Source organism: Ascidiella aspersa, chromosome 6, assembly GCF_963924565.1.
Source record: "Ascidiella aspersa chromosome 6, kaAscAspe10.2, whole genome shotgun sequence".
Taxonomy (NCBI): domain Eukaryota; kingdom Metazoa; phylum Chordata; class Ascidiacea; order Phlebobranchia; family Ascidiidae; genus Ascidiella; species Ascidiella aspersa.
Window position 1 is genome coordinate 15,557,409 of NC_139452.1, and position 24,449 is coordinate 15,581,857.

At 39.6% G+C, this 24,449-nt stretch overlaps 2 protein-coding genes, 1 long non-coding RNA gene and 1 pseudogene across 3 annotated transcripts; 1 reads left to right on the plus strand and 3 right to left on the minus strand.

Moving 5' to 3' along the window:
• Positions 1-3,917: 3,917 nt before the first annotated feature.
• LOC146140423 (uncharacterized) lies at positions 3,918-5,229 on the minus strand (annotated as a pseudogene).
• A 4-nt stretch (positions 5,230-5,233) lies between these two features.
• LOC146140424 (uncharacterized) lies at positions 5,234-9,754 on the minus strand. The gene is made up of 3 exons (XM_083392625.1): positions 7,038-9,754; positions 6,517-6,943; positions 5,234-6,460 (listed from the first exon to the last, which is right to left on the minus strand). Exons 1-3 carry the CDS (start codon positions 9,752-9,754, stop codon positions 5,234-5,236), a joined length of 4,371 nt encoding a protein of 1,456 aa, XP_083248751.1.
• Positions 9,755-9,827: 73 nt separating this feature from the next.
• LOC146140425 (uncharacterized) lies at positions 9,828-10,254 on the minus strand. The gene is made up of 3 exons (XR_014501376.1): positions 10,214-10,254; positions 10,087-10,145; positions 9,828-10,023 (listed from the first exon to the last, which is right to left on the minus strand). It is a non-coding gene; the product is annotated as an uncharacterized LOC146140425 (long non-coding RNA).
• A 9,260-nt stretch (positions 10,255-19,514) lies between these two features.
• On the plus strand, positions 19,515-24,380 carry LOC146140426 (uncharacterized). The gene is made up of 6 exons (XM_083392627.1): positions 19,515-19,793; positions 20,988-21,076; positions 21,269-21,529; positions 21,984-22,117; positions 23,510-23,632; positions 24,244-24,380. Exons 1-6 carry the CDS (start codon positions 19,515-19,517, stop codon positions 24,378-24,380), a joined length of 1,023 nt encoding a protein of 340 aa, XP_083248753.1.
• Positions 24,381-24,449: the final 69 nt, after the last annotated feature.

Here is a 24,449-nt window from a genome sequence, read left to right on the forward strand (position 1 = left end):
AAATGTTAACAAATTTTTTTCACACTAAGCAGTTTTTTTTTATTTCAACAGATATCCATCTGCCTGATAATACCCGCATAAACATTGACATCAAAATGGATCTGAAACATAGCCCTCTGTTTAAAAGAGCCAAATTTAAGAAGAAAAAAGACGTTGATAAAAAGAAGACCAAAGAGGACAAAATCTAAATGAACATTTATTGATTTGTTCTATCCACTACATTTTCTGTTTTAATCATAAGGTTATCCTATATTACTGTGACAAAAATAAATCAGGGACGCCCGATATATACCTCACACTATAGCATGTAGTATCGGAACTCGACAAATACCAGCGCAGATTCACCTAACTTTGTAAGATAAATTTTCGCCAGTTTGCTAGTTATACTGTACAACAGTATTTGCTTTGGGATATGGCGATGATCAGCGGTACTTGTTCCTAAATATCAGATATCCTTCGCAGTTCGAACAGAGGAGGATAGAAAGGTCCACGTGGCATAAAATTGTAGTATATGGGCCGAAAATTTATTTTCGGGACATATCTTGTTTTTGCTCGAATTCTTTTATGGTTGTTTTGGTCTGTTTCAGACCGTTTTTTGTCCAGAGTTTTAAACAGCGTCTTCCATCTATTATGTCACGGTTGGGCACACAAACGATTGACGTCTTTTTCGCAGCTGCAGTCTGGGTGAGTTTCTACTGCTCTGTTGTGAAATTATCTTTGGTTGGCTGCATTATCTTGAAACTGATGCCTGGCCGCACTAAACAGACACCGCGTAACGCAATATAATTTCTCTTTATTGTCGCGTACAAACTGCAGTGATGTGGTTCTAGTGACCTCCAATGCACATCATGGGAACGAAAATACGTAATGAATAGCAAAACATAATAATCACACCGAATTAGGCTACGCTTAATCAGAACCGGAACCTTTTACGCGCTTGCGATTACCCAACAACGTTTATTTATTGCTTCACTACCGTGAAAATATAATTATTCGCAAGGATTAGGAAGAATTACAATTTTGAATTTTAACTGGAAAAATTAATTACACAAAAACTGCAAAATTTCCCCTTGCAATGGTAGAATACAATGGGCAATTATAAAACGAAATCCGTCTTTGAATATAACGCCACAAATTTTTTGTGGTCTTGGAAATTTCGTTTCCGGTTTTAAAAGAATTAAACGAGTTTGCCGCAATCTATTAAGTGGAACATGCACTAACTGTTTTATAAATGTACAGAGCAAAATATTTTCACTTTTAGCCAAAACACACACTTCAAAGAAACATTACAATCTCCATTACCAGGATTATCATTTAAAACGCAAAGGCTGGCATAAGTTATGTTAAAAGTCGAATATTGGACAAGATCCAATATAAGTGTGGTACAACTTTAATATTTGGTACAGCTGTTTGGACTATAATTTCGATAGCCATAAAATGGAATACTATTTATTAGGGTTGCCGTATTTTTTACATAATCTGTGATAAACAACATGATGGTTTAAGGGGCATAAAAATCCTGGAAACGTCATAACGTTTTACATTTTTAAGTTCCTTGCTGTTGTCACGCATAACAGTGCGCAAACAAGCAGCTTAAGTTAAGTGAAGTGCGACAATGTTTTTTGGTTATACCCTGTTCATTGTTCCTATTTGAAAAACGGATTTTGTTAATTGCGCCTCAAATAGTTTTGAGGGTCTATATTCTATAACCTGGTACTCATAAAGTTAAGGTTTAAAACTTAACATATTCGGCTTTCGTCTTGAAAATTTATGTTTATTATGTTAATTGGGTTTATAGGTTCAAAATTATGAGCGGGTCCTATTTTTTCGCTATAAAAAAAGTGTGACGTTAAGTTATTTGAAGCTCTCTACGCCTACCTAGCGACAGTAATATCTAGCAATATATCTCCCTTTTGTAGTGTTCGCCAATATGCTATTTATGTAAATCAAATCGCTAGTAAACCATAAAAATGATACTACGAACCCCTTGTCATTGGTTAACAACCCAACAATCGGGTGGTTTTATGGCAAAGTAATACAAAATGTTCATTGATAAGAAAAACTGTTGGTTGTTCTTGTATATTTCAACAGGGACGACATGACCACCGTACTATCTGAACTCTAAATCGAAACTAAACAAACTGTCGTAGCATTTCAAATTGCATACTGTCAGGTCGCTTAAAGATTGATTGTACCTTCACATAATTCAGTATAGCTCGCTTTCAATAAAATAGCTTACAGCGCAGTAAAAACACGTGTTGCCAGTAAGGAGTGCATCGTTGACTGTCGTTTTGTAGAATTCGGATACAACTAACGTTGCAGTAAAAGAGAATGCGTTGGGGATTAAAACTAGCCAGTTAACGAGCGGGATGCAGGGAACAGGAAATACGCCATAAAGACTTTAGCAGACTTTTAGCACACGCACAACAAACACAGTATGGTAAATAACAAATACAGACGCTGGTTCGCTACATTCTTAAGTCGAATCTAGACCAAAAAATGATCAAAAAGCTTGTAGATTTTTGTGGTTTGGGCCCAAGGGTTTGGGGTGTATTTTTTTGAAGAAGGTTTGAAAACAAAAAATTAAAAATACTGTTTTTGTTAATGAAATATTTACTCCCGGATGGATACTGTTTATTGCAGGGGTCGGCAACCTTTCGTACGCAGTGTGCCAGTTTATGAATAATGTCAAAATATCATCAACTCGCGTGCCAAACAGTTTTCTATGTTTGGTTTCGCACTGGCAATCAGGGCAGCAGAGTTGGGTAAAACCAACCCGAGTCCGACTCCGGCTAAATATCAGATTTCATCACGCCCCGAGTCCAACTCAGCCTCCGTATTTCACCAATTTACGTAACTAAATTAAGGTGGATATTCCGCAATCCACTCTAGGGTTATGGAAAATATGCCACGAGCATATGCTATTCCACCTTAACCATTTACAGTAAGCTGCCTTATCAGTTTCGAAATTTGGTACTGGGTATAACGTTCGTTATATGCGCCCCGGTCTATGCGCAGAACGCTATATGAGGCTAAATTCTTGTAGGGAAACGCGTCTCCTATTTCAGCCTCTTAAACAACCACACACAGTTTGAATTTGAAACTTGTTGTTGAACTGAAGAAAGAATCAACGAAGCTGGCACAATCCGGGAAGGAGACGGTTTCTACACAAAGGCAACGTGTCAAAACCAATTAACTCGTAGTACAATTTCAAATATTATGCTCACCAACTATTTGGGCAACCGGGAGAATTCGAAGCAATCAGCGTCACTAACTTATCAAACGCCTAAATAAAACAAGCAATTTAGCAAACAAGGCCTCATTATGACGTCACACACATAAACATAAACTTACCAAGACTTAAAGCAAATTTATGTAGTCAAGAAAGAGTGAGATTTCACTCTGATAAAGTTCACAAGAAAAGGCACTGCAAAACAAGAGCAGTGTAAATACTACATTAATGACGTTATCATATACACGAAGCCATATTTCTAGGCGAACTGACTACTTGTGGTATAGTAAATTTAGCAAATGTTACATTACATATTGACATATTACCAGGGTTGCAAAACCACATTATACACAACGCAACTCACCAAGAATAATCTTTCGAGTAACAAATACTTCATTTTACACAAAACAGCAGCAAACAACTTTCACCACGACAGTCAGGCGAAAAAGAAAAACCGCATGTATCGGAAAGTAAGCTCACAACAGTACAGCACCAATGTCTCATAGAAATCGGTAATTACTGGCAAATACGATGTAACATACCCCCCAACAATGTACGAATCCGAGGAGTACATTCACAACAAACACAAACATCGGACAGTAATTGCGAATACAGCATATACGATTAATCACGCTTCGTGTCATCACGAAGTAACCAACACAATTTTGCGATCGGGCGTCTCAATTCACCAGCACGAGTCTTGACGATCACTTGACGCCTTTCGATCAGGAAGAACATCGATCACGCGACCCAGAAGCCATTTGCTCCTAGGCTGGTTGTCATCTGCCACCAGCACGACGTCGCCGGCTTCGAAATTAGTATGTCCTTTCGTCCATTTGGATCTGGTCATGAGCGTCGGCAGGTACTCCCGAGACCATCGCCTCCAAAACTGGTCAGCTAGGTATTGCACCTGCCGCCAGCGGTTGCGATGGTAACAGTCCTTTTCCGTAAACAGCCCGGGGGGCATGTTCGGCGCTGCACGTTGCAGCAGTAGGTGGTTAGGTGTTAGGGGCCCTTCATCCCTGGGATCGAACGTCACAGGGACCAAGGGACGAGAGTTCAGGATCGCCTCGACCTCCACCATCAGAGTGTTCAGCCTTTCATCTGTTAAGATCTGCTCCGCAAGAATTGCATTGAGAATTTTGCGCACGGAGCGTATCATGCGCTCCAAAACGCCACCCATGTGGCTGGCAGTGAGGGGGTTGAAGTTCCACGCAATTTCACGTTGCTGTAAATATGTGTAAATCTGATGTTGATTCCACTTCTTTAGCTCTTCGCGCAGTATGCGTTCACCACCAACGAAGTTGGTGCCGTTGTCACTGAAGATTTCGTCCGGACGTCCGCGACGACCGATGAAACGTCGTAGAGCTCCAATGAACGAGTCCGTCGATAAGGAATGTGATATCTCGATGTGAACAGCCCTGGTGGAAAAACAAGTAAAGATACACCCGTACCTCTTACCTCGCTGCGCCCTTGTTTTACAAGAAAGGGTCCGAAGTAGTCGACACCAACCGCTGAGAACGGTGGTCCTTTGGCCTGTAGCCTTGCAGCAGGGAGGTCCGCCATCATCTGCTTTCCCAAGGAACCGTTTCACCTTTAATGATCCAGTAGCGTTGCCTGAGGGACGACCACGTGTGCCCCATCCCAGCATGTCCGACTTCATCATGCTGTTGCATGATCACCAGGTCCGTAACTCGGTGGTTATATGGAAGGATGATTGGATGCTTTACATCAAAGTCGATCATCGCTCGTTCGAGTCTTCCTCCAACTCTCAAAATTCCGTCCACCACAATTGGACTTAGCTTTCTCAGGGGCCCAGTCTTCCTTTGTAGGCAAACAGCTTTGTCCTTTGTCTTAGACACCGCAGCGATTTCTTCGCAGAAACTGGTTTGCTGCACGTATTTCACTATTTCGCGCTCAGCAGCTCTGAGTTCGACAACAGTCAGGCGACCCGTCGCAGCTTGATATTTTGACGGGAACAGCTTTGACAGCAACATCAACTTATCGAAGTAACCAGCCAGCAGCACTCTTCAGGCGATTCCAGGAGGAGTATTTAGCGATTAAGCGATCAGTGGAAGACTCATTGGCAATCAAGCAGACCGTTTGATCCTCCTTCCTTTCATTCAAAAACTGGAATGGCAACGGGGACAAGTCCGGTGGGGAGGCCCAGGTATCCTCGCTTTCCCAAAGAAACTTTGGGCCAGTGAGCCATCGACTTGATTTCAGGTATTTTTTGACGTTTAATCCACGTGATGCCTCGTCGGCTGGATTTACGTTCGTGTTTACGTGCCTCCATTGACTTGGACTAGAAACATCTTCAATTTTGGCCAGGCGATTGGCCACGAACACAGGAAATCGCTTCTTGCAGTTGCGAATGCTTTGCAAAACCGCCGTCGAATCCGTCCAGAATACCGATCGGCACTCGCCCAAATCCAATTCCCTCCTCACAAGTTGGTCCAATTTGACCGCGAGAACGGCTGCAGTTAACTCCAAGCGCGGAATCGAACATGTCTTTAGGGGAGCAACACGTGCTTTACCCATCACAAACGAACAGTGAATTAGTCCTCGGTCGTCTTCCAGCCTCAGATATGTCACCGCACCGTAGGCCGCAGATGATGCATCTGCAAAGTGGTGCAATTCTGTGTTTCGCACCTTGCCGAAAACGCGTGGCAGCACACATCTAGGAAGAGTGAAACCTTCCAGGCGCGGCAATTGATCCAGCCACCTCTTCCACATTTCGGTGTCTTCTTTGGAAAGCACGTCGTCCCATCCAAGCTGTTTCCTGCATAGATCCCTCTGCATGATCTTTGCCACCACAAGCACGGGAGCGGCAAAGCCAAAAGGGTCATACAACGAACTTACCACAGAAAGGATTGCTCTTCGAGTGAACGACTTCGGTTGCTTCACATCGACATTGAAACCGAACTCGTCGGAGCTAACGTTCCAACGGACTCCGAGGACTCTTTCGCACGAACCATCCAGGTTTAGCTCCTTTGCGGATTTTGCTCGTTCACTTTCATCGATGGACGCGAGTACTTGCCGGCTGTTACTTAGCCATTTCGTCAATCGAAAACCCTTCTTCTCGAGAAGTGTGCGGATGCTTTGGACCAGCAGAACAGCCTCCGCTTCTGTTGGCACGGACTTTAGACAGTTGTCGACATAGAAATTCTTCTTTACTGTTTCGACAGTTTCTTTCGGAAATTCATTTTGCAGGTCCTCGGCGGCTTGCTTCAAGCAAAAGCTCGCGCACGAGGGTGAGGAAGCAGCCCAAACAAGTGTACTACCATCCTGTGAGCAGTAGGCTTCTTCGAAACGTCACCCCCCGGCCACCATAAAAATCGAAGTGCGTCGCAATCTGTCGGTTTCACGCGTATCTGATGGAACATAGCCTCAACGTCCGCCACAAGAGCAATCCGTTCCATCCGGAATCTAGAAAGAACACCAACTAACGAGTTAGTTAGGTCAGGTCCTTGGAGTAAAGCTTCGTTCAGCGACTGTCCACGATACTTGGCGGCACAGTCGAATACCACACGTATTTTACCAGGCTTGTGTGGATTTGTAACAGGGTGATATGGTAAGTACCACACCACGTCTTCATCGGGTTCCTCTTCAGGGATCGCCTCGGCATAGCCTTTAGCTATGTAGCCCTCAACGGTATCGGTGTAAGCGCGGCGCAGCACGTCATCACGAACAAAGCGGCGTTCCAACGAGCTCAAACGATTAAGAGCCATGGCACGGTTGTATACGCAACGGCTGTTCATTTGGGCGCCACGGCAACGGCAGCACGTAATGTCCTTGTTCGAACTTTACTTCTCTCTTCATTTGATCCAAAACATAGCGATCCTCCCGTGACATCGGCATCTCGGTGCAATTGGTGGCATGGAAGTCGGTCTTCCAGAGTTGTTCCAACTTCTCCTGCAGCGAGTCGTCAGCCACACGAGTGAAGTTAACAGAGAACGAATCATTAGATCGTGTTCCGATAGGACCTGCCAATGCCCATCTCAGCGGAACCTTGAACGCAATGGGTTGCTTTGGTTTGCCCTTCCGTACGTCTTCCACGATAAAGGCCTCTGGAACATCCAGTCCAATAAGCAGTAGAGCTTCACTGCAGTCAACACGTGGGAATGACAAATCCTTGATGTGTGGCAGTCTGTCCAACTCTGCTCTTCTTGGAAATCTGTTAGCCGTGATTGGCAGACAGTCAACAGCAATCACTTCGGGAAGTTCCACCGTCGCAGCACCGTCAAGCGAGGCAACGGAAAAACTCACCATTTTGCCGTCTCTCCGGCGGCTGTCTCCATTTACCGTCTTAATCGTCACACTGCTAGGTTCTCCTTGTAATCCGAGCTTATCCGTCAGCTTCTTGTCACACAAAGTGACACCAGAGCCAGTATCCAAAAGGGCATATGTGTTCACAGCTTTGCCATTGACACTGACCCGCACCGCAACCATCATCAAATTTACGGCCTGGCGACCAGATGAAGCATGACAATCTTCCTCTCTCGCCGACACGACCGAGCATACTGTACGTTCCGGAGCTGGACCTTTGGTAGGGGAGAGGTCCTCTTCTTTCTTCTCCGGAGGGTGCATCAGGTCGTGATGAGCTCCATTACAGTCCTTCACGGAACATGCCTTTGGGCTATAACACCTTACAGCGAAATGTCCGTATCGAAAGCAGTTGTCGCACAACCTGCTGCGTCGGACAACGCGCACGCGGTCACTGTACGACCGGGCTTTGAATTCTTTGCACTCTGTGAGACAATGATTTTCTGAACAGCAGGGGCACAGTCGGTTCGTGGGAAGTTTGGAGGATCCAGGGCGAGCCTGGGCTTCGGGCTCTCCCTCCGTCCAAATAGCGTGACTTGAGGCCCTTACATTATTACCTTTAGCTTTGACCTTTTTGGCTTCACTCCGATGCTCGTCCAGCATCCGACTAAAGAGTGAGTTCGCGATTCGGTCTTCAGTTTCCACAAAGTCAACGAGATGCTGGAACAGAGGCTCACGACCAGTTTTTTTGACAATCTCGTCAACCCGACGCTTCCAAGCTTCCTGCATCTTAAACGGGAGGCGGCTTGCAACAGCAATCAGTGTTGGATAGTTGTTCATTTCTGAGTGCTCATCAATGTCTGAAAGAGTGAGTAAACAGTCGCGCAGCGATTGCGCTAATTCGCTTAGTCCAGCGACATCATTCGGACGTAACTCCGGACCATCAACTACGCACCTTACGCATGCATGCGCAATAATATGCGACTTGCCGTATTGGTCATATAGCAGTTGTCTTGCTTGTCGATAACCATTGTCCCTCAGTCTGTAGCAATATTCGATCAACCTTCGGGCCTTGCCCTCACAGTGCTGGACCAAATACGATAATTTGGCTCCTTCGTCATCGACCTTGTCGTCGATACGAGAATCGAAATTGCGACTAAATCTCCAATAGTCCACTGGGTTACCATCGAATATAATTACCTCGGGCTTGGGTCTGTTTATATGCTTCACGAGCGAGGCGAGTTCACTTTCATGCGTGGTTTGTTGCTTGACCGTTCTATTTTCACAAACGGGTAAAACTTTTGGGGTTTCTGATGTTAGGTAATCTCGATCGTCAAAGGAGGGCGTTGCGTTAGGGAAATATCGCGACGGGGGATCAGATAAAGCTACACTGTCAACCACATACCGTTGATCCGAGGGGCTTCTCCTGGACGTGACAGGTGGTGACGTGAACATGACGCGACGCTGCTCCTCGAGCGGCTGCTCTCGTAATGACGTAGGCGTTCCTTCAGAACCTTCCTTCACCGTCATGTACTCTGTATTTCCTGACACCTCGTCCCAGACTTTCTCCTCCACCTCAGCTGCCTGTAGTTGATGTTGTAGTTCCAACATCTCCATCGCGTCCTTTTGTCGCTTCTGCTCGTCTTCAGCCCGACGCCGTTCCTCTTCAACGCGACGCTTTTCTTCTTCAACGCGACGCCTTTCTTCTTCAGCGCGGCGCCTCTCTACCTTTTTGTGCTGCTGCTCCAGTTCTTGTCGTTGTGCAGTTTGCTGAATTGCAAGACGCGCAAGTCGTGTTGTCGCTTTAACCCGGACTCTACTGCTAGTAGTAGAACTAGAGCGCACACTACGACAATGCGACGAGCTAGAGCGCACGCTAAGACCACAAACTGATCTGTTTTCCTTTAGAACCCCGCTTTGGGTTTCATCGGGGGCTTCAGGGCTGGTTGTCTGCCAAGGTAAAGCAACATTCGGCTGCAAGCTAATGCGACGAACCCAGGTAGAAACTCGGTCGTCAAATTCATTTTTATTTTCCTTTATGCTTGCTAAATCGTCTGAAAGTTGAGGATAGGGTTCGTAGGCCTTTACCGTGTCCGCAAAGAGCTGCTCTAAAGTAACCAACGCAACCTCAAGAGCATCCTTGTTGCGGCTATCCTTCATTAAGCACTCTGCGACTAGGTATTGACTACTTAGTCGTTGTCGACAGTCGGCGACCACATCACGAATGTTTAGTTTGGACAATTTTGAATTATCCATAGTAAAGTGTTGGACTTCTTTCAACCAGGAATATTTATTGGGATTTAGCCAGAGCTAAACCTTTTCGACCAACAGTTGAAACTTTATATAACGTTCGTTATATGCGCCCCGGTCTATGCGCAGAACGCTATATGAGGCTAAATTCTTGTAGGGAAACGCGTCTCCTATTTCAGCCTCTTAAACAACCACACACAGTTTGAATTTGAAACTTGTTGTTGAACTGAAGAAAGAATCAACGAAGCTGGCACAATACGGGAAGGAGACGGTTTCTACACAAAGGCAACGTGTCAAAACCAATTAACTCGTAGTACAATTTCAAATATTATGCTCACCAACTATTTGGGCAACCGGGAGAATTCGAAGCAATCAGCGTCACTAACTTATCAAACGCCTAAATAAAACAAGCAATTTAGCAAACAAGGCCTCATTATGACGTCACACACATAAACATAAACTTACCAAGACTTAAAGCAAATTTATGTAGTCAAGAAAGAGTGAGATTTCACTCTGATAAAGTTCACAAGAAAAGGCACTGCAAAACAAGAGCAGTGTAAATACTACATTAATGACGTTATCATATACACGAAGCCATATTTCTAGGCGAACTGACTACTTGTGGTATAGTAAATTTAGCAAATGTTACTTTACATATTGACATATTACCGGGGTTGCAAAACCACATTATAAACAACGCAACTCACCAAGAATAATCTTTCGAGTAACAAATACTTCATTTTACACAAAACAGCAGCAAACAACTTTCACCACGACAGTCAGGCGAAAAAGAAAAACCGCATGTATCGGAAAGTAAGCTCACAACGGTACAGCACCAATGTCTCATAGAAATCGGTAATTACTGGCAAATACGATGTAACACTGGGCATGCCGCACACGTCGGACTCGGGTAGTTTTATCTGGTCTTACTCGACTCTCGAGTCCGACTCAGCAGGCCTGCTGTGATCTGACTTCTATTTTACGTATATTATTTGAAATATACTTCGATGCTTTTAAGCCGATACCCAGAAGTGTTAACTATTAGTTTCGCTTTTTGTTGGTTTCTCAGTCGCACAAAAACACACGTGCTTACTTTTAATGTAGAACAGACCGCTAAAATTTTAGCTTACGGACCGCTAGAATTTTAAAACAATTTTTGCGAACCGGTGGACCTTCAAAAATTAAAATCTACCCAAAATGTAAATATGACACAATTATGCAACTTAAAAGCAAATAACGAAAACTTCTATGTAATGAAAAATTTGCTGCTGTCTTTTTGATATCATACGTGTTCTACGTGGTTCTATTGAAGTTTTTCACGGACTGGTCTTAAAGTTTAGGATTTAGAGTTGTAGCCTACTTTTAAATAGTTAAGATGAAGTCCAAAGTAGACCGTTAACTCTATGTTACGTCACAATGCTGCAAATTACGGAACTGGCTAAGTGCTAAATTTTATGGACAAGCCTCCTTCAACATCTTGCTTTTTGCATTTGAGATATAAATTTGTAATATTTTGGGCGGACCGAAAGGAAAGTTGACGCGGACCGGCGGTTGAGAACCACTGATGTAGAAAGCCCTGCTTTAACGTAGTATAGGCCTAAACGTTACGCCAAATTTGGGCCTTAGTGACGTAATACGAACGGTTAACAAGGTTGACGCTCACAAAAAATAATATTAAATACAACACAGTTAAGACACTTATTTGTGACACGAACTAGCAATGTGTGCAACCATTTAGTTAGTGCTAGTGTTAGTGATGTAATAGTAATGGTAATGATGCGGTAGTGATGTAATGGTTGCACTTTCTTAAGGTAATATAACGTGCCATGCAAAATCATCTTGCGTGCCACAAGTGGCACGCGTGCCGGGGGTTGCCGACCCCTGGTTTATTGTTTCAGGGTCATCAAACATATAGTTTTTTATAACTATAAATCGCTCTTCTGGTGTAAACGAAGTATAAACCGGCGTTTCGGCAGCAGATACGTTTATCAGCTATTGCGTATAGCTACAACGACCATCGTTGTAGCTATACGCAATAGCTGATAAACGCCCGTTGTTCGACGGCGCAGTTCTGCACCGGATGACTCCGGCGCGTCACAGCTTATCGCATACTTCAGCGACGTCTAGAATTATTAATTTTAATCTACGTTTTTTCAATTTTTTACTTCTCAGTATATAAGATGGCTAACGCACTCTCGTTTTAATTATTAACCCTGGTCAGCTGGTATCTGCTGCCGAAACGTCGGTTTATACTTCGTTTATACCAGAAGAGCGATTTATAGTTATTGATATGTTGCCTGGTGGAGCTAACTCTATATATAGTTTTTTAATTGATTGTAGGTTTTTCATTAATTGGGGAAAATAAATTGTTTTTTTTTTATTTGGTTTGAGGGCAAGGAGGAGAGAGGGTTAAAACAAAAAACGTTTTTTTGTGGAAAAAATATTTGCATTTACGTCGGAAGGGATGGCAGAGAATTTTCGGCCCATATCTGTTTACTTGCAGAAACAAGTCAAGGAAACGTTTTGGGATTTGTATATGTCCATCAAAAGTTCTTATGCATCTGTAAAGTCGCAAGAAATTTTTCGGCCCATATTTGTTTTTTCTTGCAGAAACAAGTCAAGAGAAAGTAGCCTACAACATAATATAAACCGTAAAATGAATAAACCAAAGTGTAATATACAATATTACAAAAATTAACCTGGTAAATAACCTTATTTATAATGACCCAATTATTAAACCACCCATAAAAATAAGTCCCTGAAAAATTACCCCTGACAAAATATAGAACAACCGCAACCCCGTCTAGTTTTAGCATATTTTAACTAAGTAACTGCAAAAAAAAGTGCCTACTTTATCTTTCTAGTATGTCGCTTTGATTTACACTTTTCGACCTAAACCGTTCTTCTCATCACGCTCTTAAAAGCGGAAGTATTGGTAAATGAAATAAAGTCGTCAATACCGTTTTTTAATAAGGTATGGCCTCTCTATAAATGTGGACACTTTTGTTAGACAAATGAGCCACAGAAATATGTCGGAAAGCCGCTAAGAACATTGACGTAATTTAAAATGATGTTTATGCTAGTATTCTATGGTTTTACATAATCGCTAGTCGTGTAATGCTGCTATATAGTGCATCAGTATGGCTTATTGCTTACTACAGTCAGTTTGATTGCAGCGTTTTGCAACTTATTTTATTGTACGAAAACCAACGCGTTTCTTGGTTAGGCTTGGACAGATTGTAGCCTATAGTTGGTGTGTATTTTACTTTTGTGTGTTGATTTTTGTTGCCGTACTTTACTCATCCTTGGACAAGAGTTTATTCATTAAGATAAGTGCATTGAAATAGAAATAAAGAGACGCATTTTTGCAACATTATTAAAAGTCAACCCACTCATCTTATTAGTGTATTACAGAGAGTTTCTTTAAAGGTAAAATTATGAAAACATCTTGTACGAGAAGGTAATTCCGTATCTAAATCAACTTGACACGTGACTCGAAAAAAAGAAATCTCTTGGCACCATTACTACGTTACATAAGTAGGCTACATAAGTTTTTCAAATTTGTACCCTATAACAAGGGTTGCCATCTGCCAAGACTTAAAAATAAGCACGCTGGTCTGTGATGACGGCTTGTAGTTTACCACCACTAACTGTCTAATGCAAGCTTATATGTAATAATAGCAAGGGCTGGTTTATGCTTAGCATTCACCATCGAGATAAGTATAAGTTGGTGTAAACAAAGAAAAAGCTAACCTACCAAGAACTTGTTAGTTTTAACTTTAATTTGAGATTGGCAAATTCATTTTTCATTCATCGCGAAAAACTTACTTACGCTTCCTAATTCTCAAAATTATGTTTTTTTTTGTAATGACAACCGTTTGTTCAAATCTACAATCAGTCCTGGCATGAACATACAAGCGTAGCCTACAGTTGTTAGCTTAGGGCCCTAGACGTACTTCAAACTGAGACGTTAACTTGGTGGCAATAAGGCACAAGCTAGCACTGTGTATGCTACGATGTACTTTTTTACAATTAGAACAGGGGTTCCCAATTTTTGTACATTCTCGTACCACTTGGACGTTCTGTACTGCCATGCGTACCACTTCGTTTAGAACAGTGGTTTTGAACCTTTTTTCTACCGCACCCCCTTCGGTAATTGTCCTGTGCCTTGCGCCCCCCTTAGATATTAAACATAAATTTAAAAGAAATTCTGTGTTTTTCAAATAAATATCAATCAGTCAGCCTGAAAATAGAAAAGCTAACTCCTCGTGGCGCAAAGCGCGAAAAAAATGGTTTTATTTTGTTTGCATTGGTTAAAGAAAAACTTTAATTTGGGAGACACAAAAAAGTTGCTCGTGCTCGATATATTGGTTTACATCGAGCTGATTTTGACATACATGTTGTGAAAACATAAAACATTGCGGTAATAGTGTTATAAAAAGTGTGATTACACACAATGCAAAGTCTATTTATTGCAAATAACAATACAAATTGGCGCAATAAAGTCTCGAGTTCCCTCCAAATAGTGATCCGCAAAAAACAGCAGTTCGTAGTTTTTTGTAGTTTTGTTTTTAAAATTGACAAAACACAGTTTGTGGAGAGGGTGGCATGGTGCACAACTTAGATCTTTTTCAACCATATATTACTGTTGTGACTAAACACAGTCCCAATTGGCCCTGATAAGTAGCAAATATTGTCCCAAAATTCGAGAAACTTTATTAAAACATAAGTAGCCTCAAAGTTCGCAAATCGCAAATTATGAAAAATCGCAAAAATATAGGGCAGCATACAATCAGATTTAATAACTAACGCAACATGGAACTGATAAAATCATTATAAAAAGTTGACTATTTGAGTAGAGCTTGCGCCCATCACCTAAGAATTGCTTGGCCTCCCTCTAGGGGGGGCCCCCCGCTGAAAACCACTGGATGTAGAACAACTTTTTTTTCTACTAGCGTACCACCTAAAAAACCTTCGCGTACCACTAGTGGTACGCGTACCACAGGTTGGGAACCCCTGAATTAGAACAATCAACCCCATTGCTATTACGTAAAAGGTCAGAAATCGATAAGATTATAATCTAATGAATGTTGAATCCTACTTGATGATGTTTTTAACTCATCAGACAAAGTTTTTGAATTGACGAAAAACATTCTTAGATATGAAACTAAGGCAAACTAAGTACTCAACTAAAAAATACCCACTGTTCTTAAAAATAACCACATAGTATTTTTACACTGTAAGACACTGTACTTGAAAATAAGCAAAATTCTTAGAAGTAAGCAAGGAACGGTAACCATGTGCAACTATCAAATGCATGTCGCTTGGGCGTGATGTTTTAACACAGGTGTACAACCTGTGGCCGTTCGAATGTTTAAGAAAATACAAGAGTTGGCAACCGTGCGCTGTTACAAACATTTGTCCACTTTGTATGAAAATTAGGATTCTGAAACTCGTCTAAAAGTATAGCGTTTTTTTATGGTATAGGCCAGACAGACTTATGCCTCCAGTTACCGGTCTTCCGGTTAGCTAACACCAGTGTGGAGAAGTCATGCAAAACGCGTTAGGGCATATGTGGGCAAACGTGTTTTGCTTGCCACATTGTAACGAATTGATTAATGGGGAGCCTTGGTTTGAATAAGAAGGCAGCTAACGAACGAATATCACAGCTGTCTTGTCTAGGTCTCCAAATGCAACTAATAGTGTAAAAAAACAACAATGAACAGCTTTTGTGGAAAGTGGCAGTGTTTTACGAGAATAGGCGAGCAATATACAAAACAAATTTACTTAGGTAAGAACAGATGTACGGATATAGACATAATTTATTTTAATCAACAATATAAAAAATGTGTAATAACTTACGGGCGGCTATAGGGTTGTGCGATATTTTAATTTCTTTTTTCGATAGACATATTGTAAACAGAAAGTATACTGCGATCTCGCGAATCCAGGGCCCCAAGGCAATTACCCCAAACCATATGTTAGGGCCCAGTGGTCTCCAACCTTTTTAATAACCGACCCCAATTTAATTAAATTGAAATCAGAATTAACATTGCGACCCCATTTTTGTTTTCATATTTAATACTGCCGGAACTAAGTAACACGAGAAAATATGCGTAAATTATACACATTTCCAGAGAACTATTTTTTATTCTAGAAAGTTTCATTTAAATTATGAATTTGAATTTAGCACACGAACGAACAAAAATTTCAATTTGTTTCAATACTAAATTGCATTTAGTGTAATGGTTGCGCCTGCGCCCTGCATATATAGTGTCCACCAGTTTTGGAAAACGCGGCTCCACTATGCATATGTAATGTTCTACAAGCGATTTACGATGCTTTATATGTTCATTGTGCTGAATTTCGTTAAGCAAAGCCATTTTTTTTTAAACGGAAAAAGTAAGTTAACTCACAAAATTAGGCAGAGTCGGGTAAGTTAATTGTATTGAAGTCCAAAAGTAAATATTTATTTGCTGAAATCTTTGTAACCTATTTCAGCTCTTACGAGCTAAAAACACCTATTTGATAAGCTTATCTTTTCTATGTACTCAGTCACGTTTACACAGCAGAAATATGGTGAGTTATGGCAACCCCAGAAAATTTTTAGGCGACCCCACTTGGGGATTGATTATGCAGTATGTTTTGCCCATTTAAGGTTTTCACGTCTTCTTTGTGTCCAAGGCCTAGCGCTGGGTGGATTTCCGGCAAAATACAAGTTTTCCCAAAGTATCAATTTACACCCATTGTTTGCTGTTTGTGCAAAGTTATAACGTATTTGCCATGCTATACTTATATCACAAGTAGCACCTATATCTAAATTCTAAAACATACCAAAAACAATATACGCCCATTTCGATTCGTGCGAACTTTTACGGGATTTCGGTGAGGCAATTCAGTTGTGCTGTCAACAGTGTTAATCTTTTCCTGCGCCTAATGCATCAAGTCACATTTCAAGAAATCTCTTGTCATTTTGAAACCATTTTGTTTCACGCTTCGCGCGAATAACTTTCTTCAGATGCAATTGCAAACCCGTTTGTTCGAGCACGCTGCTTAAGATTAAATAGCCTAAAGGTAGACCACCAGTGGTTCTCAAAGAAAGAAATTTTTTAATTTGGGTAGGAAATTTGTGTCAGGGCGGAAATGGGCAGGAAAAAAGGATAAAAAATATGCTACTTAATTACTATGCAATAAAAAGCTTTTTGAATATTATGATTGGTATTGTGAAACAAACTCAACTTTCAAAAAAATTAGCGCATTTAAATTTTGTAACAAGTCTTGGCTTTTAGCGCAGATGTGTCTATTTGCATGTGTCTATTTGTTTTACAACTTATTTTTAATTTTGTCGATTCTTTTTTTATAGGGTTGATTTTCTGTCAGCTGGGTAGATTGAAATTATAAATAAAAAGATAAAATACTTTGCGTCTCCAATTTTAAAACCCAAATGAGATGTTTGTCGATTAACCGAAGTATTTTGTTGGGCGAAGCGCAAATTGTTTCTTTATGCACGCATTTCGATTACATCTCAGTGAATATAGGCGTATTATGCTTACAGTTGGAATAACGTTTTTAATGTATTCAAAACACCAAATCAAAAAGCTTGTCACGCAATAGGAAATTGCGATTGGTATTTTCATGCGTTCTTTTCCGGTGCAGATAAGACGATTGTTATGTTTTAAGTCTACTTTGGGCATAGCTACAAACTCAAAGTGAAAGTTCATAAATAAATATTAGCAGTTCAGTAAAGTGATTATATATTGGTTATAGCCACAAATACAGACTGATTACACACAGTTTAGGATATCATGTCTTCCCTAAACTTGAAAAAAAATGACTTAGGGATAAAAAAAACAGTCACACTGAAAGTAAAACTGACATCTGTATGTCCACCGTATATGCCTTTTGTGTGGCCCGCGACACCTATTTGTGTGGTCCGCACAGTCCTCGTACATAGTAACCAAAATACCATCACAGCTTATGTGGTTGTTTGAAATGTAATTAGTGGCTTTATTGTTCATTGTTGCGTCACAGCATTTATTTAGCTCTTTGTGATCAAATAAGGCCGGGGTAGGCAATCTATTCCTGGTTGCAAGCCTGGCCCAAATCAGAAAAAAGGGTCTCGGGGCGTAAAAAAATTAACTTATACTTTTGTTAAAACGTTCACTTACAGTTAATCAGGATCGAACCTAAAATGTTTTGCATTTGAAAAAAGTTAAATTAGCTTACATTTGAAGAACAATATGTGTTGTTTGGTTTAAAGTTCAAGTCAGCACAGCGTCATCCATAATCACAATAAAAAGGCGTAATAAAAATAAATTTAGGACGTATTTCGACAGATTTGGGCTTATTCAGACGATTTCGATCTTATTCTGTACTGGAAAGTAATCTGCGCATTTGGCTTTATTATGTCGTTGGTCTTAATACTATGGGTTTATAGTTTTTTCTGCTTTAGGTATTGTTGATTTTTAGGTTTTATTGTGTGTTCCCCTTAAAAGTGGTAGCGCAGAACGTAAATACTTCCTAACTCGTTTGCAGCATAAATGAAACGATTTTTCTACTCACACACATTCGACTCAGTCATTTACTTTCAAGCAAAATCTGTACTGCACTGGTACTGTGGATCTGTATCACTATCAGCCTAAGGCTATAGCCTTATTAGCCTAGTGGTTAATCCGGCCCTGTCTGGTTATTCAAAATGCAAAGCTAAAAAAAATCAAAAAAGTTCTGATAGAATTTTTCTTCAACTGGATACTAGCATATGTTTACTTCGTGATTTTGTTCGATTTTTTTGGAATCCCAATTAGGAGTTGAATTGTGAGTGTTAAAGCGAAAAACTTTTTGAATTTTTATGTGTATTGTTATGACGCAACAATGCGCCTGTTTTCCTTCAACAAAGCCGAATAAAAATAAAATTAATAAAGGCGGCTTTTCTCGCGCGAACTAATTGACTTCTTAATACTTCGTCAACAACCGGAATACATTTGATTTGCATTCAATTGCACATTTACGCCAGTATTCGACTGGCAACAAGAGGGCTTAAACTTACATGTTTGATGACGTCATGCCATATAGACGTATTATTATGACGTCTTACTGAAACGACCACAAAAAGTGCTTGATCTGGTGATTGTATGAAAGCGTCACGCTTTTAAAGTACAAAGATATGGTGACCCTATTCATACTTGTCATAAATTATGCATTTATCAGGGATTGTCGCCAAAGTCGTTTTCTTCAGAAGCCAATGTGGCATTTTATTTTCGAATTTGGCCTGCCGCTGATGCTGTTGGACGCCCATGTGGTAAACAGTGCACAATTGCACATGTATAATTTTGTATATAGGCAAGCCAAGCAGATATTCATTTGCGCCGGCTTTTTAATTGTTCTATATTGTTCGTGTATAAATTCTATGTTTCGCCGAATCGGTCTCATCGCTGTCCCGAAAATAATGCAATTGTAGTATTGTTCGGATGAGTCGATGACAGCCCGCTTGTATTTATGTAGCGGTCTTAGCTTTATATAGGCTACATCGCATGCGAACGCATGGTTCATTCAACAATGAATTAGATAGTAATTGTTTAAACTAGCGATAGCGTTATTATGTCCTCTTTTATTTTATAAATATAGTCTTTTTAGCCGAGCTATATCGTAATAAAGGCTGTTTAACGTTCAAAATTATTTAAGGACGATACGTTATAGATGTGTTTTTTTTTTGGAGTTTAGACATAGGACACCACTTTTAAGAGATTGGCAAAGACGCCATCAAGTAATGTCAAATTTTAAAGCAATTTCTAAACTGCTAGCTTTTGCACCAAGCTCGTCAGAGAACGACAAATCAAGGAAAGGGAAAGGGACTCTTTTAAAACAGTCGAAAATGTTTCGAACCCAGTTTCCTGAAAAATGGGAAAAGCGCCAAGAAGAACTAAAAAAAAGGGACGAAGAGGCAATTGGTATTTTCAGGATGTCACCCTTCATAAAATCTTTATACGCCGAACAATCCGCAAAGATTGAGGCACGTCAGAAACAACAAGATATAAAACGGCACATGGTAGGCCAGGATCATGGATAAAAGCTAAGATAAAAATAACATCGTATTCGTGGTAAGTTTCGTCGATAGAATTATCATGAAAAAGCGAATATCTAGATCAAGGGTCTCAAACACGCGGACCGTCAGAACATATTGTGCGGCCATTTAAAGAGACGGGGATGCGGCTATTTTTTGCACAATGTGAAAAAAATGTCGGCAAATTTTAAAATATGTTGAAAAATGTGCGCATTTTTTTCCAGAATGTAATTCTAACTCCAGCTCTTATTATCTCTTACTCTTATTGTAACTCAAAATGTGCGCACATTTTTAAGGGCAGTTCAAAATGTGCGCACTTTTTAAAACCATTTTAAAATTTGAACATACTCTGAAAAAAGGGCCCTGGCCCAAATTAAATAACATGGCCGTACGCATTATTTACGTAAATTCTATTTATCAAATATATTTTCGATCATTCCACAAATATCTTTTTATCGCGGTATTACATAAAGAGACAAGGCCAGGAAATAAAGTTTCACTCATCGTAGAACACAGGGAGGCATTGCGAAAAACTTCATTTATAAAACGTTGGTGAACTATGTCGCCAGATTGGAGTATTAACCAAAACACCCGAAAGTTTTCTCGAAGGTAAAGCTTTTAGGCGTCAAGTGCCTGTTTGTCACTGTCTCTGGAGATGGAATTTTTTGTTTGGAAGCAGCAAAAATAAAAACAAATAAATGAATAAAATATTTTGATTGCAAAACGGCTGAAAGCTGGAGATTTTCGGCTTTTGCTTGCAGAAACAAGTTAAGGAAACTCCCCCCCCCCCCCCCCAAAAAAAAAAAATTAAAATTAAAAATATACACTAATGAGTAAACCCTGAAAATATACCCCCGATAAAATATATAACAACCGCACCCCCGACTAGTTTAAAGTTGGATTACATTATACAAGTATGCGCGACTCATCCCACTGTTTTTTCGGCTATTATCCAATCAACCTAGAGACAAATCTTTGGATACACTATCATAAAGGGCTAGGCCTATATACGATTTTGTTAAGATGGACATTGAACTTAAATAATTACAGAAATAGGTACTTCCAAAAGAGCTGATAAACCAAGAAATCGCACACAAGTATACACTTTCAACTCTATGTTAATAGATATTGGAAACAGAGAAACAAAAATACGTATTAATGCTTGGCATGTTTTTTTAGCCGCGGCGGATAAAAATCTGTGTTTTGTATTCAACGACGCCTAAAACATTGCACAAAAAAGAAGAAAATGGATCCCCCAAACACTACAGGTAGACCATAACTATTTTCAGGAATGACTAATCGAATGCTAACGGAGAACAAAAATAGTTCAAGAGCAGTGTATGTTAAACAACCAATGCGTCCACTAATCAATAAATAAACATCGCTGCTATGAGAATAGGCATTTATTTAGAAAGCAACGGTGACAACGTAATTAACCTTTTTTGTTATTTTCGCTGAAGCGTTTACCATTCGAAAGCAGAGAAGCCTGCCAGCGGTTTAATCGACTCGTTGAAACACGTGGTGACTCACGACGATGTCGATTCGGGGCCCGAACTTCGCGTGACGGTCGAAGGCTGCCAGTACTTGCACAACGGTATCGATGACATGGATGAACGGTCAGAAAAGTGTCGAGTAAAGGCACATCTTTTTCCCGACTGCACTGAACACAGCCAAGACATGGAAACGGAGTACAGATACATTGCTTCATTCGGAAGTACACGGTAGGCCTACAGTTCCTACACGTTAGTCGATATAATGCAAAACTGGCCGGGTATCAAGGGGTTAGTTTTGTGAAAATTTTTAATCATTCATGCACATAAGCCACACAATTGCCCAATATGTTATTGTGCGTGAGTATCGTACAGCCAATCACCATACCAACCGGCATAACATTGTCACTCCAAAAGGTTACTGATCAATACAATTGCTTCCAATTAGTATTTTGCTGTCATATTTCGAATTTTACTGTCGCCATTGTTGCTTCGCATTTAATTTTCCAGTCATGCTAAAAATGTTTTATAGCAAAATATTTAGCGCAACGACAGCTATAATAATTGCAGTTTACTGTACAGCCTAAGTGCTAACTGATGATCCTCTCACCTTTAATCAACTAAAAGTTACTTTTGGTAACAGAAATTGTCGTTTGATTCACGCAAAATGTTCCCCTTGTTTCAGGTGGTATCACGATTTCATTTTTTCCGGATTTCGGCCTATACAAATTCAGCAACGCCACATTGTACTTACTGTGTTTGGTCGTAACCATTCGAGTAAAATTTGTCTTGGTCAAGTTGTGATTAGCGGAAAAAACGGTAGGTATCTGGATTTCGTATCAATAAAATTAGGCATTGTAAATATAGGCCTATATTTTGTTTACATAGGTTAACCATATATATATACCTAAATATTTCATGAGTCGTAAACTCTTTTGTCCTGTGGAGCGTAAATAAAACTTGTAATAATTTTAAAACTAAACCTGTGAAACTAAAACACCGTAAATAAATATGCATGAAATTTAGCATTTAAAAGTTGGTTGAATAAGGCCATACAAGTGTTGTAAACAAGTCATTTAAAAATGACCTAAGTTCCAGTTAAGTCATTTATGAAACAACTGAAGTCCAAGTAAAGTCTTTCTCAAAAAATAATAAGTCAAACTCCGGCCCAAGTCATCAGTTTTGTAAGTCATTTTTTACGAGTAAAACTTATAAATAGCCCAGTTTTGTAAGAAAATGTTAAACGAAAACACCTAATTTTAACCCCAGGCATTTTACTCAGCAATGGCTTACATCAGGCCAAAACGTGACTAAAGTGCACATAGGCCCAAGTCATCGAATTGAATCATTACAACAATAGGTACTATTGGAAATTTTTTTTTTCCTTCGAAAAATGAATTTAGGCTCTGCGACTATGGGCCTACCAAGTTTTAGAATTCCTACTTTAATCGTTTCTTACAACTAATGCATTTAGTTCTGTGCATAGGGATTTCCTATTTTTTAACAAAATGTATACCATACTTAAAAATACAGATCTTCTTGGGACCATAGGTTTTAAAATTTTGACGGCTAAATTATGTTTTAACTAAACATACTCATGTGGTCTACCACAATTGAAAAACGTTCAAATAAAATTAAACTACAACTAATTGCCATCACTGTCTATACATACTCGTCCTATATTTATAGACGGTTTCCGGTTTCAGCCAAAGTTATAACCCGATTTATAAAGTTCTGTTTCGGCTTCGAGATAATGTAGCACTAAATTAAAAACTAATAATTTTTACTTTAAAAAGATATTTCTTGTTTAATCCAGTTTCATGGACCTAAAAACTAAAAAACGAGGCAGTAACAAAAATGTTGACCATTAACTTATGTTTGAAAAAACACCGCTAGGAAATTGTTAAATCTTACTATCATTAATCTTATAACAAATATACTTGCCTTCATGCCTCTTTGCAACACCAAAAATATTTTACGAAAATGCAACAAACACACAGTTTAAAGAACAACTACAAGGCTTTATTTCTTGAACCATTTATCAACATTTTTTAAATTTTCTCGTTTTGGAAATCAAAGATTGAACTAAAAGTGAAACCACTAATGTTTAGTATTTTCGATTTTTTAAATTGACTTTTACAAAGGTAAAATAAATCAATTTACTTCGCTACCATTACGTATACAAAATAATATATACAAACTTACTTTAAGCTTTCATCAAACAAGGCGAGAACAGCCACCGAATTCCTACACAAGAAGAGATCGTTCCCATACATGAAGCTTTGACTAACCCAGGAAAATTGCACAAATATATGTTGACCTTAAAACCTGAAGGTTAGTAAAAGCATTTTTCTTTAGAATGCTTTCCCTACACTGTAAGTTCACTTTAGCGAAAGCGTGTGTTTAAAACAAAACACTTTTTGGCTGTGCATTTTTGTTGGTAGACTGCATGTGAAGCGTAATTACCCCCAATTTGAGTTCAAAAAAACTTTGAAATTCCTTAAGCAGAAATTACTTAGGTATATTTTGTAACTTTTGGTTGTTTAATGGATAAAATGTATTTGAAGTGCAGTCGTTTTTGTGCAAAAAACACTGTAGTTAGATATTGGAATAAAAAAACATAGTTTTTAAACCACCTATAAGCTGGATTTATTTATTCATCACATGAAGGTGCTAATTATTTCGTCCTCCTTATAATTACAATTTGTAGACCCTTCTCAATTTCCAGAAAATTAAACCACAGAGTTGCGTTTTACTTGTGAATAATTAAAATATTAACAATATTATTTTCTCGACTGCGAGTGTTACCCGAAGACCACTCCGTGCCGGGTTAACCAATCGCAGTCTAAACATTACTATTTATCTGAACTAAACGGACGTTTATTTTACATTTTTATGTGCAATTCATAAAACGGTGTTTAACCTTAGCCTTATTATATGCTTAGAAATCAACGTGAATGACAGCTCGCTCTTCAATATTGACATCAACTTTGGTTCGAAGACAAATACATTTTTCAAAAGAAAAAAGCAAAAGAAGGGAAAACCTGGCGAAGGGAATAAATTGGAGAATATATCCGACTAAACAAGCACTTAATATTTTATCTATTTTACTCAAATATGTTCACGTTTAAATATTTTTAAACCTATACAT